Below are 18,220 nucleotides of genomic sequence, written 5' to 3'. Positions count from 1 at the left end.
ATCAATGTCCGCAAGCTATATGTGCAATTTATAGCTTGACCATATACCTTGGCAGAGGTCGTATCATCTACTTCCCTGTTGTTTTGCGACTCAGAAAAATTGTCTTTTTGGTGGGGTGAGACACACTTTACTTTTAAGAGATACTTAAAGGATGTTTTGCCAATTTTTTTGCCATATGTCTGCCCTCATACAGTGTATTTCTGTAAATGCCAATTTTCTTGGTCCCATCACAGTAACCGCATTGTGAGGCTTTTGTATACAACCCAGCTGTCAGTGTATGAATAATGTGCCTTTCCTTCAAAGATAGCCAAGGATGCTGCAATCAATTCAGCCTACTGACTGGATGCCTGTACACCTGTTTGCTGCAATATAATCCCTGAAACTGGAGCATACACAACTGCTCTCCATTGTCTTCATCCAGTTGAAGTGTATGTTGCCTCCCATCGGTGAACCAGGCATCTTTTTTGTGCTCTTCTGTTAACTCATTGCAAGGGTGTGCTTCACCCACAAGAGATTTGGGGAGGTATGTGGGGTGGGAGGTGTGGGGCATGGAGCGTCCCATAGTGTGGGCCCACAGTTAAAGGATACACTTCCTACGAGCGTGGTTTCTGGAGTGATTACATGTGGTTTTCCTGGCAGGAATCATTGCTGTAAATAATGTTTCCAATGTGTGGCTGCCTGGTCTATCCCTGTGTGGGCCCTAAAAGAATTACCTGTAACCCACCTATGAATAGTTAAGGGTGGATATACAGTTATACTGCCTTGGTCTGCAATTCTTTCAGTTTCCTTTACTGCCCAAATAACCTCTAAGATTTGTTTCTCCATCAGGGTATGACAGAGAAACATATGCATGGCAGATCTCTGGACCCATATCCTATAGGTTCTTTCTGACTTTTCAGCCCAGTCATTTGCCATAATCCCCATGAAACTATATCATTTAGAATTGTTATTTCTAATTAAAAAGTGTATCATTGCCTTGGAGTATATAATTGTATGTGCTCAGAGCATTTTTGTAGGCATCAAAGGCTTCTTGTTGTTGTTTGGTCCATTGCCAAACAGCTTTTTTTCTAGTCATTTTTTGCAGAGGGTGCATTAATACTGCCAGATGTGGAATAAAGGTTCTCCAATACCCTAAAAGTCCCAGGAAAGTCTGCAGTTGTTTCACTGTGGTTGGTACAGGGAATTGCTGGACTGTTTGCTGTATCTTTTCTGGTATTTCTTTAGTCTGTCCATACCAGACTGTTTCTAGAAATTGCACAGTAGTACCAGTCTTTGTATTAATTGCCCAGCCTTGGTTTTGTAGGTGCGGTTTCAGTGAGTTGCTAGCTACTTTGATTTTTTGTTTTGACTCTGCCATAATCAGTAGATCATCAATATAGTGATAAATAGTGATGGTACCTGACCATACTGCTAGTCAGCTGCTATCATTTGGTGGCTAACAGAGGGACCGTGTATATCCCTGAGGCAGAACATGAAATGTATATAGCTTTTATTGCCAGGTAAAGGCAAATTGGTCCTGGCTTTCTAAAGGAACACCTATCAAAAAGAAAGCATTAGCAAGATCTGTCACCACCTTCCAGGGTTGCAATTTGTTTGCTAATTTTCTCTATGAGAGTAACCATGTCTGGCACTGTAACTGCAAGTTGGAGGGAGGGGTGACTTCATTCAATCCTCTATAATCCACAGTCATTCTCCAAGTTACACATGATTTTGAACACACCAACTAGGATTAGTTCTTCAACTTATTCATCAATGACTTGGACAATGGTCACCTTAAGAGTCATGCGTGAGAGTGCGCCCTCACAAGTTTGCTGATGTCCCATCTTCCTAGTCATCAGTGAAGAAGTTCAGTAGCACTGGACCCACAATTGAGGGGGACTCCTGAGGTACTCCACTAATGACTGGGTTCCAGCTGCACTTCATGTGATCACAGAGGATCACAATCTTCTGAGCCTGATGTTTCAGACAGCTGTCAGTTCCACTAAGTCTGTTTATCTAGCCTCTACTTTCTAAGTTTGCCTATGGGGATGTTATGAGATAAAATGTCAAAAGCCCCACTAAAGTCAAGATAACAACATCCCCTCATATACCTGACCCATTAGCTAATTTATCATCCATACTAAGGCAGAGTTTCATGCATTCCTGCAGCTCCCTGCCCCTCCTTGCCCTCCTATCACATCCTTCCTAAGGTGCCTATATCCATTCATAGCAGTGTTTCAGTTGTGCAATGTCACTTCATGTCTCCATAATCACAGTGAGATTGTAGCTATGCAACTACACACAACTCTAGCTCATCCTTGTTTATCCTGCTGCGTACATTAATGTACAGTGCTTTCATAGAAAAGGTATGAATGTCAATATGAGTGCCCATTTCCAAAATTCTGCCTCATAGACACTTCTTCATTCATGTGCCTATGCTTGAACTGGACTTCTTTCAAACTGACTTTGTTCACTATGATCTTCCTTTTGTTCACATCCACCCAGCATGCTTTGTCTGTCAAACCAGTCCACTACTTTCTCACATTGGTTTAGGTCATCATCTCCCACCTGCATCATTCCTAGTATAAAGCTCTCCTTACTGGGTGTTTTATACCAGAAAGTGCTGGGTCCTTATGATCCTCACAAAAAAAAGCACTCAGAGTCTATAACATATTCCTTCAAATGTCATTTATTGGAGCCAGCACTGTAAAGAAATAGGATAGTATAGATAATCAAGTCATTTCAGATGCTTGGAACACCTGCCATTTTTACTTTTTTGTGTGTGTATCATTCTCAGTGACACTGAAGACCTAATTCTATGACTGTACCCTGGGTCTCATGCTAGTTCTGGCCCATATGAGTTAAATGGCCTTCCTAGCAGTGGTAAGAATGGAATTGCCTCAAGCCCTGTGTTTTGCAGCAGGAGTTGATGGCTCATTATGAAACCAGTAAGAAAGGAACTCAGATTTTGTAAAGTATTGCTCAAAATGTAATTTATAGGTGCTACCAGTATAAAGAAAAGGGTACTAATGATCATAGAATGGCTTGGGTTGTAAGGGATCATAAAGGTCATCTAGTTCCGACCCACCTGCCATGGGCAGGGATGCCACTCACTAGATCAGATTGGCCAAGGCCCCATCCAACGTGGCCTTGAATACCTCCATGGATGGGGCACCCACGACTTCTCTGGGAAATCTGTTCCAGTGCCTCACTACCCTTACAGTGAAGCATTTCTTCCTAATAATCTTACATCCTTTTTCAGGTGCTGACAATCCTGAATAGTATAGCATCAAACAGACCTCCAATCAGGTTATAGCATGCTGTGCATACCCCTTCTGGCAAAATGTTACCTTTTTGGCCAGTTGAACCAATATGGTATTTTCTTGGATAGAATTGTTTTCTTCTACTGTTTCAACCATCTAACAGAACACATGTTCACATGAGAAATTCTTGCTGCACTTTTAGATAAAGGCAAGGATACAAGTGGCATGATCACGAGTACTGAAGGCTCTACTATTAAAAATCAAATGGCAAAGTTTACCCTGTTGCCAATGGATGCACACATCACAATACAGGCCTGAACACCGAGCTGTATATGCAGCATGGCACAAACTTGTGCCGGCTCAGGTTAAAAATTGCATGGATTAGGATTACTAACTCGTCCATGTACAATTGCCTTTCAGTCAGGATTACTGTAAGCCAAACATGAGGTCATGTGAAAGTATGGCTAACAAAAATAGTATACATACAGCAAGAGTGACATTTCTTGTATACAGCAAGATTGTAATAGTATAAGAAAATCAGACAATTTGTTTGACATGTACTTAGCTCTCTGTATCTCTGTCCATAGGGATTTGGCTAACTGATTTTCATTGATATCCATCTTCCTACATGGTTTTGAAAACAATAGATCTTATTATTAGGTTTTCTAAAAGAATTTTTTTCTATTACCGAGAGCACGGTAGGAATTATTGCATTATTATTGTAGCAGAATAATTTACAGCCAGGTGAGTTTAGTCATGTAAGCATCCTCACAAATAGCAAGGAGATATTTCCACATAGAAACAATGATACAAGTTCTTCCTTACCAGACTTCAGTGCAACAAGTCACTGATGACTAAAGCAACCATGAAGAAGTAAGTAGTAGAGGTCCTACTCATATGCATTTCAAGAGGGAAGCTTCTCAGTAGTGTCCTTGCTCATCAGTATCCTCATCCTAGGCACTTGTGACTAGAGCAGCTTGTGACTATGATCTTTCTCAGAACCTCTTTCACTTCCTTGTTCCTGAGACAGTAGATTAGAGGGTTTAGCGCTGGAGTGAATACAGCATAAAAGATGGACACTATCTTGTTGAGGTTGAATGGATGGATCCTTCTGGGCCTGGCATACATAAAGAGAGTGGCTGAAAAGAAGATGATGACAACAGTGAAATGGGATGTGCAAGTGGAAAAAGCTTTTCTCCTTCCCTGGGTTGAAGGCATACGCAAGATGGTTGACAAGATACAGCAATAAGAGAAAATAATGATCAGGAGAGGTACCAGGAGGATCACCAAAGCCAGTGCAAAGTCCACTGTTTCTGCAAGGGACATGTCAGTGCACGAAAGGTTCAAGACTGGAGAAATGTCACAAAAGAAGTGGTTTATGACTTGTGGGCCACAGAATGTGAGGCGTGAAATAAAAGATACCTTGACCAAGGAAATAGAAAAGCCTCCTGTCCATGAAAGAATTGAGAGCTGAAAGCACAGCTTGTGGGTCATGATGGCTGGGTAGTGCAGGGGATGACAGACAGCCAAGTAGCGGTCATAGGCCATTACAGCCAGGAGGACGCATTCAGTGCACATGAGGGAGATAAAGAAGTATAACTGGGTCATGCAGCTGGAGAATGAGATGGTCTTGTTCTGTGACCAGAACCCAAACAAAAGTTTGGGCAATGTTACTGAGACATACCAAATCTCCAGGAAGGACAAGTTTCCCAAGAAATAATACATGGGCTTCTGTAGATGATGGTTCCTTTTCACCACAAAGATGATGATTGCATTCTCAGTGATTGTCACCATATAGGTGACAAGAAAGACCAGATAAAGTAAGGTCTGGATCTGCATCCCATAGGAAAATCCCAGAAGAATGAACTCATCGATAGTGGTTTGGTTCTTCATAACATATTGGGTGCACACAGCTATCCCTGCAGATGTCAAAGCAGAAGAAATAGGAAAACGTTAAGAGTTCCACAAAAGGAAGACTGTGTGAAGAATTAGGTCACTTAGTAAACTGTTTCCCATGGAAACTGTTTTTCATTAAGTAGAACCAAAATTTATGACCAGAATGAAGTGAGAGGTCTACCCATCATTGTTTCCCTTGATTTGTTATCTCGCTTTTAATAGCAACACTGGAAAAAGCAAAACAAACCAAAAATGAACGAAAAAGCACCAGAAGACCTTCTTAAAGTTATCTGTTTTCTTGTAGTATAGAGAAGAAAAAAAAAAAAGAAAAAAAGACTAAATTCACATTGCTGAAAACAGCACCACAAAAGCTCAGATAGTATGTAGACAAAAGTGTTTAAGAAAAATAATATAAATTGAACAGATCATTTTCAAAATATTACAGATTTTAGTAGTTCATGTTTAAGCAAGTGAAATGAGATTTTCAGTGAGTGGCAAGACTGGCTCCTTCAGCCCACAATTCATCTAACTGAAACACATCTTAGAAAGAGAAGAGTAATTCTCTCTTCCACTTCGATATCTTCATCTTAGCTCTAGGCATCCATCTAGTGGATGTTTTAATTTCAATAACTTAAATTAGACATTACATATTTCTGTTAACTGTTGTGCTCTAGATTCCATTTCAGATATTCCTTCAATGGATACCTGGATAATAGGCATTAATTGAGCATTCATAACCTAGAGTATAACATAGTCTTCAGATGTAACTTATGCTAAAATATACAATGTATTTGCACTCTAGAAATGCCTATTTCTCTTCACAGAGATTTCAGTGACCCTTGATTAACCTTTAAGTAGATGCCATTGTTTATAGTAGAACTGTAGATGATTTAAAATAGAGGATATAAGGTTTGTTCTTACTGCTTTTAAGGGAAATTAATATATAATTAACATGCAAACATACCTCATCCCAATCTACTTGCTTGTAGATTTTACAGTTCATTAATACAAGCAAGTTTGTGGAAAGCTAAAAAAGAAAGATGTCAACACAAGAGATGTATTTATGTACTGAGAACAGAAACATACTCTTTAGCTATTTTCTTTCATTACCTACCTGAATAAGTATGGTCCTTTGATTAAGGGATGACAAAAGAACTGCAGACAAGGAGTACTAGCATTCAGCAGTTTCAAACTCTTGCACTTTCAATTAAGAGGGAAAATCTGATGAAAAGACTTAATACATTTTGCTATTACTCTTAATTTACAGCTGTTTTCCCATATCATACAACTGTCAGTTTACATGAAGTACATGGCATAACAAAGAATAAATTGTTTTTGAAGCATTCAGATCAATAACTTACACCAGAATGGATCTGTGATTTCTTGTGTCATGTGCTACAAAAAGAAAACATTAAGACTTGCTTACCAATTCAGGATTCCCAAGTATGCATTTGGCCATTAAACTCTTGCAACAAGCAGAGGTATCAGATAGAGTTTTTCTGAACTATCTGAAGGGTTGTCCTTTAAAGGAGTCAGTGATAATTATTTTTTTTTTTGGTTGGTCGGTTGTTTCTCTTCTCTTCGTCTATTTTTTCCCCTTCTTTTATGGGAAAGCTTCCCTTGCACCAAAAAGGTCTGAGCTAGTAAAGTCTTTTACCAATTAAAGTAATGGAGGGTGTAGAAGCTTATTATCTCTAATTATCTCCAGAATACTCTGCTTTGCTGTGGCACACCATGGGCTGCAGGGAGATAACCTGCTCTACCATGGGCCTCTCCACAGGCCACAGGGGAACTTCTGCTCCAGTGTCCAATCACCTTCTCCTCCTTTTTCACTGCTCTTAGTGTCTGCATGGTGGGTTCTCACTTCTCTCTCCTCTAGTTGCTATTGCACAGTGGGCTTTTTTATGATTCTTAAAATGCTCTCAGAGGTGCAACCAATGTCACTCATTGGCTCAGCTCTGGCCAGTGGTGGGCCCCTTTTGGAGCTGTCTGGAGCTGGCTTTTAACTATCATGGGGGAATTCTGGACTCTTCTGACAGAGGCCACCACTGCAGCGTCCCTGCTAACCAACTTTTGCCATGTAAACCCAATACAAAATTGCATGTCCTGGGGGTCTGCATGAAGGCATATAAGTACATTTACTGGACCAAACAAACATCCTTGAATTGATTCAAGAAATCTATGTGTTGAAATATTTCAGTTAAGCTAAGAATTTTTATCTCTAAAAGAACTTGTTTATGGTAACTTTGAACTTTAGCTGTTATTGAAAACAAAACTCCAGCTTACCTAGGCCTACACTTATTTGCAGTCTGATTCCTAACAGACACAAACTCCCAGAGATGAAAATTTGACAACCCTATCTTCAGTGTTTTCCAGATGCATACAACTGAAGTGAATGTGTACACAAACATGGATGGCTGTAACTAATTTGCTTTACTGTAGCCTTTGAAATATTAGGTGATTCAGTTTGAAGATAAAAACAACAATTTTTAATATTTAAGAGTATCATTCATTCAGACACCTAAAAATGTTTGTAGGCACTGACCACCCAAACTTTCTATATGGCAAAGATGAATTGGACAAAAAAGTGTGTGGAATCTAGACATCAATTCAGTTAATCAAATGCAGGGCCAACAATCAAATGTAACTCTGTCCAACAACCTGAAGTAGCAAGAACACCTACCTGGGACTGGCTGATATGATTCAAAATCTTACAGTGCATCAGCTGAAGGCTGAAAAGAAAGCAGGGCCAGCCCAAGAAAAAAAGATGAAAATACAGAAAGCTTGATGGAGCTGAGCTTTTGTACTGGGTCTGGATGGAATGGAGTTAACTTTCCCTGCAGCAGCCCTTATAGTGTTGTGCTCTGCACTTGTAGCTAGAACAGCATTGGTGTCACACCAGTGTTGTGACTATTGCCGAGCAATACTGCCACAGCGTCAGGACTTGCTCTAACCCCCACCTCCCCCAAAAGCCAGCAGGCTGGAAGTGGGCAAAGAGATGAGCAGGGGACATCCCCAGGGCAGCTGACATAAACCAACCAAACAAATGACCATATGATGTCACACTCTGCAATGAAAGATGGGAAAGGGGAAGGAGGGATGAGGAGGGGTCCTCATTATGAAAATGTCTGTCCTTCCAAACAACAGCTGCATGTACTGAGGCCTGACTTCAGGAATGTTGTCAAGTACAGTTTATTGATGGGAAGTAGAGAGTCATTTCTTTCCTCTCTCTCTGTATTTCCACATGGCTTTTGCTTGTTTTCTGTTTGTTTGCTTTTCCCCTCTTCCTTTTCCCTTTAAGGAAATTATCCTTATCTCAATTCCTGAGTTGTTTTTTTGTTTGTTTGTTTGTTTGTTTGTTTGTTTGCTTGTTTTTCTTCTCCTCGTTTCCAGCATACTATCTTCTTCCCCTCTTCTTGTAAGGAAGGGGAGTGAGAGAGCAGTTGTGGTGGATTTCAGATGAGTAGTAAGGTAAAGCCACCACAGCTTTATTTCCTGAGCAGGTTCATTACTTCTCCCAACAACGGCAACTATGGCTGGTGAAAACATAATATTTACAGAATATTTTCTCCTTTGATAGTATAAAACTAACAGGATTCCACATCAAGTCATCCAGTGAGTGTCCTCACACCCTGCAGTTGCCCTGGTTTAGGAGGATAAAAGGCACAAAAAGCCCAAACCTTAGCCAGAGCATGGACTTCTGCCACAGGCTCCCTGAGTAACTGTCCAATTGTTGTGATTTATCCCAGCAGACAGCTAAATGCCATGTAGCCATTCACTCACTCCTCTACCCCCTCAGTGGGATGGGGGAGAAAATTGAAAAGAAGCATGAAAGAAGGCATGGGTTGAGATGTGGTAAGTTTAATTAAAAAGAAAAAGAACAACAACAAAAAAAGGAATGGAACAGAAAGGGAAGAAAAGAATCACACAGAATCATTTAGGTTGGAAGAGACCTCCAAGATCACCTGGTCCAACCTCTGACCTAACACTAACAAGTTCTCCACTAAAACATATCACTAACCTCTACATGTAAATGTCTTTTAAAGATCTCCAGGGATGGTGACTCCACCACTTCCCTGGGCAGACCATTCCAATGCCTAACAACCCTCTCAGTAAAGAAGTTCTTCCTAATATCCAGCCTAAAACACCCCTGGCGCAACTTTAGCCCATTACCCCTTGTCCTGTCACCAGGCACATGGGAGAATAGACCAATCCCCACCTCGCTACAGCCTCCTTTAAGGTATCTGTAGAGTGCGATAAGGTCGCCCCTGAGCCTCCTTTTCTCCAGGCTGAACAAACCCAGCTCCCTCATCTGCTCCTCATAAGACTTGTCCTCCAGACCCCTAGGTGATCTTGGAGGTCTCTTGCAACCTAGACAATTCTGTGATTCTGTGATTCTGTGATTGTACGGGACTTTGAGCAACCTGGTCTAGTGGAATGTGTCTCTCCCTGTTGCAGGGGCTAGGAATTAGATGATCTTTATGGTCCCTTCTAACCAAAACCATTCTATGGTTCTGTGATTCTATGTTTCTTTTTGACTACAGGGACAACTGAGCATCAATGGCTGGCTCTCTGATTTAGCCACAATATCTGTATCCAGAGTTGGATTATCAACAGAACGTGTTTTGGAGGTGGGATGAGATCCAGAGACCTTCTCTTCCCATTGAGGGTGCTGAATAGTGTTGACTAGTGTTGGGGTGGTTCCTTCTGACTGGAAGATAGTCAATGTTATACCCAGTTTCAAAAAGGGCGTGAGAGAAGACCTAGAAAACTACAGACGTGTCAGTCCAACCTCAGTACCTAGAAGATAAGTTGAGAAGATTCTAATGGGGTATACGGAAAGGCAGTTAATGAACAAAGCAATTACCAGGCATAGTCAACATGGATTTATGAAAGGAAAGTCCTGCCTTAATAACTCGATCTCCTTGTATGATAAGGTCACTCTCTTTGTGAGTGGAGTGAAGGGAAGACAATGGATATAATATTTCTGGGTTTCAGTTAGGGAATAAATACCATCCCTCACAGGATCCTTCTGGACAAGTTGTCCAAATGTGAGTTGAAGAGATTCAGTCTACACTGGATAATGAACTGGCTCATCAGTAGATGACCATTCACTATGACCTCAAAAGGTCATACATCTGGCTGGTGGGCAGTCATTAACAGTGTTCCTCAGGGCTCAGTTCTAGGGACTGTCCTGTTCAACATTGTTATCAATGATCAGGATGCAGGAGTTGAATTCATCCTTGGCAAGTTTGCTGAGAAATCTATTCTATGATCTTTGTCTTCCAAATGGGGGTGGGGGTGTGGGGTGCAGAGAATAAAAATGCCTACGAATGTACCCAGTAGACTTGTCTTACACTGTCTATAGTTGCAGAGGTCACAACATGAGATCAGATGTAAGGCACTACTATGTTACAGAGCCTATTGCTATTGAAATAGTGACTGTCACCATCTGAAAAGTTAGTTCCTTCAGACTATTCAGTGACACATCCCTCGGGGGGGGGGGGGTTAGGAGGGTGTAAATAAGAAGCTCTGCAATGGCAAAGGGGGCCTGCCTACTCTCTCACATCATGCAGGTATGGCAACAAAATGTCTAAGGTACTATTCCCGTTTCCTTTCTCTTTGTCAGACAGGAACCAAACTATTGCATATTTAATTATTCTGTTTCGACAGTTCTCAGGTTCTCTCACTCCCACTTGGACTCCTGAATCTCTGTAGTACTCACAGAGAGCAATATAGACTTGTTACTGTTCTTCGAAGGGCTTCTTTGACCTCCTTGTTCCTCAAGCTGTAAATTACAGGGTTCAGCATGGGTATTGCCAGGGTATAAAACACAGAGATGATCTTGTCATACTCCACAGAGTATTTTGAACTGGGCCGTAAGTACATGAAGGAGCCTGTCCCGTAGAAGATGGCAACAGCAGTCAGATGGGAAGCACACGTGGAGAAGGCTTTGCATCTGCCTTTGGCAGATTTCAACTTGTAGATTGTAACCCCAATGCAGATATAGGAGATGAGAATAAGAAGGATGGTTGAGATGACAAGCACGGTAGCACAGGTGAAATGTACCAGGTCAGTGATGTAAGTATCAGAGCAGGAGAGCTTCAGGATGGGGGGCACATCACAGAAGAAATGATCGATGATGGAATTGCAGAAGGACAGGTGGAATATAAATAAAGTCTGAATGGTTGCATTCACACAACTCATGAAGTAGGACATGCACACGAGGAGGATGCAGAACCTCCTAGACATAATGACAGGGTAGAGCAAGGGGTTGCAGATGGCTATAAATCGGTCATATGCCATCACCGCCAGGAGGTAGCACTCGCCTGTCACTGCAATGCAGAACAGGAAGAGCTGAGCTGTGCATGTTGTGTATGAGATAACTTTTGTCTCAGCCACAAGGGTCATGAGTGTACTGGGTATAATGATGGTGGAGTAGCTGACATCTAAGAAAGAAAGGTTGCTGATGAAGAAGTACATGGGGGTGTGGAGCTTGGAGTTGATTTGAATGAGCACAATCAGCCCCAGATTTCCCACTACAGTCAACAGATAGATAAGTAGAAACACTGTGAAGAGAAGGACCTGTAACTTCAGGTTGTCGGTGAATCCCAATAAGATGAACTTAGTCACCACGGTGTGATTCCCTTCTGCCATCTGTCATTGACAGGAAAAGACAGAGTTATGCTGAAAAAAAAAAAAAAAAAAAAAAAGTAAATGCCCATCAATACATCAAACTGGCTAGAGTCAGGCGCTGATGTAAGGTAAAGATATAACTTTGCCAATCTTCCTATTTACGTTTTTTAAGTTCTGAACTCAAATTATCTCATTTTCATTTCCTGCATTTCAAAGCCTTGTATTATTTCAGTGTACTCTGAATGAGCACAGGTTAACAAATCACACTTACTACTGCAGATCTCACTACCTCTTCCTCCCCAAATGCTTAATTTAATGTGTAAATGAGTAATCTGCACAGCTAACATTAACCCCATAGTATTTGTTTCACCTCACATAATTTAGATGTTTACTCAAATATGATTTGCAGGATGCTCTTGAAATACTCATTTTTCCCATATGGATAATTAACTTTGTACATGACAATGTACAATGTACAAAGTTATATATAAATAACTTTTATAACATAATATATAATATATAAAAGTCAAACACATGCTAAACTAGAAAAATCTATCAAAAGAAATTGGGTCAGACATATGTACCTTATGATTATGTCAAAATTTCAGGTCAATTATGGTAAGCAGAAAGCCAAAGCTAAGGGTTTGGAATAGCTCACCTATAAATATCAATGGCATTTCAGCTTGAAAGGGAGCAGAACTTCTGCTCTGCTATTATTTTCAAAAAATCAAGAATAACATGAGAATTATAATCAGTTGACTTCTTGAGCACATTCTCTTTCTGAAGGCTAGAAATAAGCCCAGGAATAAAAAATTAAGTAGAGACCTTGGAAGAACTGATCTTGTCCATTTCACTTTTCCAAGGAAGAATGAACTCTGTTGATGTAACATATGAAAATACTTGTCTGATTTGTTCTTTAAACTCTCCAATAGATTGCCCATGTTCCCTACTAATTTTGCTTCTTTATAGAATGTTATCATAGAACGGCTTGACTTGGAAGAGATCTTAAAGATCATCCAGTTCCCATCCCCTTGCCATGGCAGGGATGCCACCCACTAGATCAGGTTGCCCAGAGTTGCCATCCAACCTGGTCTTGAACACCTCCAACCACAACCTTTTTGGTAACCTGTTCCAGTGTCTCATCACCCTCTGAGTGGAGCTATTCCACCTAACATCTAATCTAAGTCTCCCCTCTTCTGGTTCAAAACCATTTCCCTTCGTCCTCTCATTGTCTGCCTGAGCAAACAGTTCTCTCCACCTTTTTATAAACCCCATTGAAGTATTGAAAAGCTGCAATAACGTCACCCCACAGTCTTCTCTTTTTCAGGCTGAACATCCTCTGCTCTCTCAGCCTTTCTTCTCAAAAACATAAACATGATATCATAAACATGATAGACATGATAGTTAGTATTCTCCATGAGATTAACCTAAATTTTCCCATTGCAATTAAAATGAAAATGATTTGCTCTGTCTTACCCCCTGTCCCCAAGCTGTTGTCTTGAATTAAAGAGTGTGATCTCATGTCAAAGAGAAACTCATCAAAATGAGAAAGCTAGTAAACTGAGCTCCCACAATTTGAAAAAATAAATAAATTTTAAAAAATATATTTATTTTTTTTCAAGAATACCCATATTGCTATACTGTAAGGAATGGATATGTGAGAATCAACCCACAAAAATAATAATAATAAAAAAAAAAAGTATAAAATATGTTTAGGCATTTGTGTTCATCACAAAACTCTTATTTCCAAGCCTGTTCTTACCTTGCCACAAACACTGTAGCATGCTTGGATGTACTGGTGTTTCTTCTCATGTCAGTGGACTGTCCTGTAAAAGAAAAAAGAAATTCCGCTAATGCAGATTTGAATGCAAGATGCACAGTCTTTATTGACTCCTGACACTATGGGATTTACATTCTCTCAAACTAGGATGAAAAATATACTGTATCTGTACAGATACAAAGAGAAAGTGTACCTGCAGGAGAAGAAAATCTCTTGTTCCTTATCAAAAAGGAAGTATTTTAGCAGCTTACATGCACATTCATATACTTGTGCTCTGTTTGGTTGTTGAATTTCTGGTTGGCCACAGAGTCTCTGAATCCAAGACACAGCAGACTAGGCACAACGGGACCATTAAAATGTTCTGTGGGCTCCCCGTGGAGCCACCTTTCCTGCAATTAGACGTATGCACTTTATTCGCATCAGTTTTAAGGAGAATAATTTTCTTTTTCCTTTTTCCTTTTTTTTTTTTCAGAATCACAGAATGTTAGGGATTGGAAGTGACCTTGAAAGATCATCTAGTCCAATCCCCCTACTAGAGCAGGAACACCTAGATCAAGTCACAGAGGAACACATCCAGGCAGGTTTTGAATGTCTCTAGAGAAGGAGACTCCACAACCCACGCTGGGCAGCCTGTTCCAGTGGTCTGTCACCCTCACCATCAAAAAGTTTCTTCTCATATTTTAAGCTTCCTATATTCCAGCTTGCATCCATTGCTCCTTGTCATATTGTTAGGTGTCACTGAGAAGAGCCTTGCTCTATCCTCCTGACACTCACCCATTACATATTTATAAACATTAATAAAGTCACCCCTCAGTCTTCTCTTCTCCAAGCTAAAGAGACACAGCTCCCTCAGCCTTTCCTCATAAGGGAGATGCTCCACTCCCTTAATCATCCTTGTGGCTCTGTGCTGGACTCTCAAGCAGTTCTCTTGTCCTTCCCTGTCCTTCTTGAGTTCCTTTCCTATATGATTCCTTACTGGGTCTGGCTGAGATGGAGTTAACTCTCCCTGCAGCGGCCCATATAGTGCTGTGCTCTGCACTTGGAGCTAGAACAGCCCTCATATCACACCAATGTTTTGTCTGTTGTGGAGCAATGTTGGCACATCAACAAGACTCCCTCTGACTCCCCCAGAAGCCAGTAGGCTAGGGGTGGGCAAAGGTGAAAAGGGGACATCGCCAGGGCAACTGACCTAAACCGACCAAAGAGATATTACTATATCCGTACTATACTGTACTGTACTGTACTCTACTCTACATGATATACATACTATACATACTGTACATACTATACATACTATATACCATATACCATACATGATATACATACTATATTATGACACACTCAGCAATAAAAGGTGGGAAAAGGGAAAGAGGAAAGGCAGGGGGAAAAGGGGAAGTCAGTTTGTAAATGATATCAGGAATGGTATATCCTTCTTTCCCTTTGGGGTAATTAAAGCACCTTTTAAGTTTTTCTAGCATCTATGGGTAACCAAAATACTCCTATTGCTAGGTTTCAGGAATGCGTTTCTCTTTTCTTTTTTTCTTTTTTTTTTTTTTCCCCCTCAGATTAAACAAATACTTAAGAATGCCATGCTGGAATCTGCCCCAAAAAAGTGTGGTGGTGGGCAGCAAGGTGTGTGGGAGGATATGGGCAAGTACCTGTCATGGTTGTCTCTTCCGATGATTTTGAACTTTACCCCTGAACAAGTGCGAAATCCTGAAAAACTGAGAATGCTTGAAAGATGTGTGCCCTGATCCTGGCAATGCCAGAGAACTCCAGCTTGCTGCACTGTGCTGGGGCCTAGCCTATACCTGTCAAAGAGTAATAGGACAATAGGTAAGAGGAAAGGGACAACTAGATTTACTGGACTGAGTGGATCTGAACACAGTATTTCAGATGGGATCTCAAGAGAACAGAGTAGAGGCAGAGAATTACCTACCACCTACCTTCTGGCCATGCTTCTTTTGATGCAGACCAGGATATGGTTGGCTTTTTGTGCTACAAGTGCACATTGCCAGCTCATGTCAAGCTTCTTTTCAGCCAGTACCCACACGTCCTTCTCATCAGGGCCGCTTTCAGTCCATTCTCCACACATCCTGTATTTGTGCTTGGGATTGCTCTGGCCAAGATGCAGGACCTTGCATTTAGCCTTGTTGAACCTCATAAGAGCATCAGAATAACAGACAGGTGTACCGAGCTTTGACAATTGAATTGCCTCAGGTGGACCTGGACTGCGGACATAAGGGTGAGCTGTTTGTAGTTCGATGGGCCTATGAAATATCAGGACATCTGGGGAGGGATGCCACATACAGATGGGCTTGTGATTGAGGGGTGGACCTGACCATTGAGGCCATCACACAGGTCACCCATAAATGTGAAACCTGTGCTGTGATCAAGAGAGCCATGTCTCCCTGGAATAGGGGGCGGTGGCTAGGAGTTTGATATGGTGATGCCTGGTAAACACTCACCATGGTAGAAGCAACTACTGGAGCAAGTCCAGAGGAGGACTACAAAGATGATTAGAGGACTGGAGCACCTGTTGTACAAGGACAGACAGAGAGAACTGGGCCTGTTTAGCCTGGAAAAGAGAAGACTGAGGGGAGATCTCATTGATGCATATAAATATGTGAAAGGAGGGTGTCAAGACAATGGAACCAGGCTCTTTTCAGTTGTGCCCAGCAACAGGACAAGAGGCAATGGGCACAAACTGAAGCACAGGAAGTTCCAGCTGAATATGAGAGGGCACTTTACTGAGAGGATGACGGAGCACTGGAACAGGTTGCCCAGAGAGGTTGTGGAGTCTCCTTCTCAGGGGATATACAAAACTCACCTGGATGCCATTCTGTGCAACATGCTCTAGGTGATGCTCTACGGCAGGGGGGTGGATGATCTTCAGTGGTCCCTTCCAACCTTGGCCATTTTGGGGTTCTGTCATTTTGTAACTACTGGGTGGCTGGAAACAAACCCAGTAGACCATGCCACTGTCTGAAACACTATCTTTGACCTGGAAAGGAAAGTTCTGTGGCATCATGGTACACACGAGAGAATTGAATCAGACAGTGGGAGTCACTTCCAAAACAATCTTGTCACCTCCTGGGCCAAGAAGCATAGCACTGAGTGGGTGTATCACATCCCCTATCACCCACAAGCCTCTGGAAAGGTTGAGACATACAATGGGCTGTTAAAGATCATGTTATAAGCCTTAGGAGCTGAGACATGGAAACACTGAAACATTAATTTACCAGAAGCCACTTGGCTAGTGAACACAAGGCGATCTGACAACCATCCTGGTCCTGCTGAAACAAAACCCCTACATGCTGTGGGAGGAGCTAAAGTCCCCATAGTGCACGTAGGGAAGTGACTGGGGAAGTCTGTGTAGGTTGCTCCCAAGGGAAGAGGCAAATCCTCTTCCTTGAAGACAATCCTGGGATTGTCTTCACCCCAAAAATGGACTACTTGTGGTGGGTGATGCAAAAGGATGGGAGTATCAAGTGTGTGACTCAAGGAGATTTAAGCTTGGGAAAAAAGAAAAAAAAAAAAAAAACTAATCTGTAATCTAAATTACGTGTTGTAGGAAGACACTGCAGAACCAATGACAGGTCAACTTCACGAGGAACTGGACAAGTGCAGCAACTGAAGTTAAGCTGCTGCTGGTGTCCAGAAATCCTACTCTGCCTGTCCTGAGTGACCACTTTCACAGATGAAACCTAAATCATAAACAGTTCTTATGAACATTTTGGGAGAGGCCTATCAAATGAAAAGAAGTACCTGTATATATATCTGTTAAAGGACAGGGAACAGTGGTGATGAGAATACTGAAATACATGGAACCTGAGTGTGACACGAATGCTATGGAGTAAGGGGTTGTACAGGGTCTGGCTGGGATGGAATTAACTTTCCCTGCAGCAGCCCATATAGTGTTGTGCTCTGCAGTTATAGCTAGAACAGCATTGGTATCACGCCAGTGTTTTGTATGTTGCTGAGCAAGGCTGGCACAGCATCAGGACTCCCTCCAAAACCCCCCAAGAGCCGGCAGACTGGGGATGGGCAAGAGGTGAGGAGGGGACATAGGCAGGGCAGGTGACTTCAACCAACCAAAGGGATATTCCATACCATATGAGGTCACACTCAGCAAAAAAAAGTGGAAAAAGGTAAGGTGGGTGGGAGAGGGGACGAGGGGCTCTGAAGATGTTGTAGCAGTTTTATTCAGCTGGGCAACCAAGCCCCACCACAACCACTTTCTCACTCGCCTTTCTCAAAGGGAAAGGGGGAGAAAATACAATGAAAAGGGCTCAAGGGTTGAGATAAGGACAGGAAGATCACTCAGTAATTTCCATGATGGGCAAAACAGATTCAACATAGGGAAATTAAGGAAATTTATTACCTATTACTAACTAGCTAGAGAAGTGAGAAATAAATAAATAAAATTAATTAATTAATTAAAATTAAATGGTGAACCCCCCCATTTAACCCCCATATTACTTAATTAACACCATATAAATTAATTAACAATTAATAAAATAAATTTTATTAATTAATTAATTTAAAAAACTTACACACACACAACCCCCCCATCCACCTTCTTCCACATCCTCCCCCTGAGTGGCACAGGGGAACAGGGTTTGTGGTCAGTCTATACACTTGGTCTTCGCTGCTCCTTCTCAGT

General features: G+C 41.5%; 2 protein-coding genes across 2 annotated transcripts; both read right to left on the bottom strand.

Annotated features, from left to right (window-relative positions):
- Nucleotides 1–4,190: 4,190 nt before the first annotated feature.
- On the bottom strand, nt 4,191–5,135 carry LOC137844248 (olfactory receptor 6B1-like). The gene has a single exon (XM_068660451.1). It carries the CDS (start codon nt 5,133–5,135, stop codon nt 4,191–4,193), a length of 945 nt encoding a protein of 314 aa, XP_068516552.1.
- A 5,724-nt stretch (nt 5,136–10,859) lies between these two features.
- On the bottom strand, nt 10,860–11,795 carry LOC137844247 (olfactory receptor 5AP2-like). The gene has a single exon (XM_068660450.1). It carries the CDS (start codon nt 11,793–11,795, stop codon nt 10,860–10,862), a length of 936 nt encoding a protein of 311 aa, XP_068516551.1.
- Nucleotides 11,796–18,220: the final 6,425 nt, after the last annotated feature.

Source organism: Anas acuta, chromosome 25, assembly GCF_963932015.1.
Source record: "Anas acuta chromosome 25, bAnaAcu1.1, whole genome shotgun sequence".
In the NCBI taxonomy this organism is placed as follows: domain Eukaryota; kingdom Metazoa; phylum Chordata; class Aves; order Anseriformes; family Anatidae; genus Anas; species Anas acuta.
This window is presented reverse-complemented; position numbering and strand designations above follow the sequence as displayed.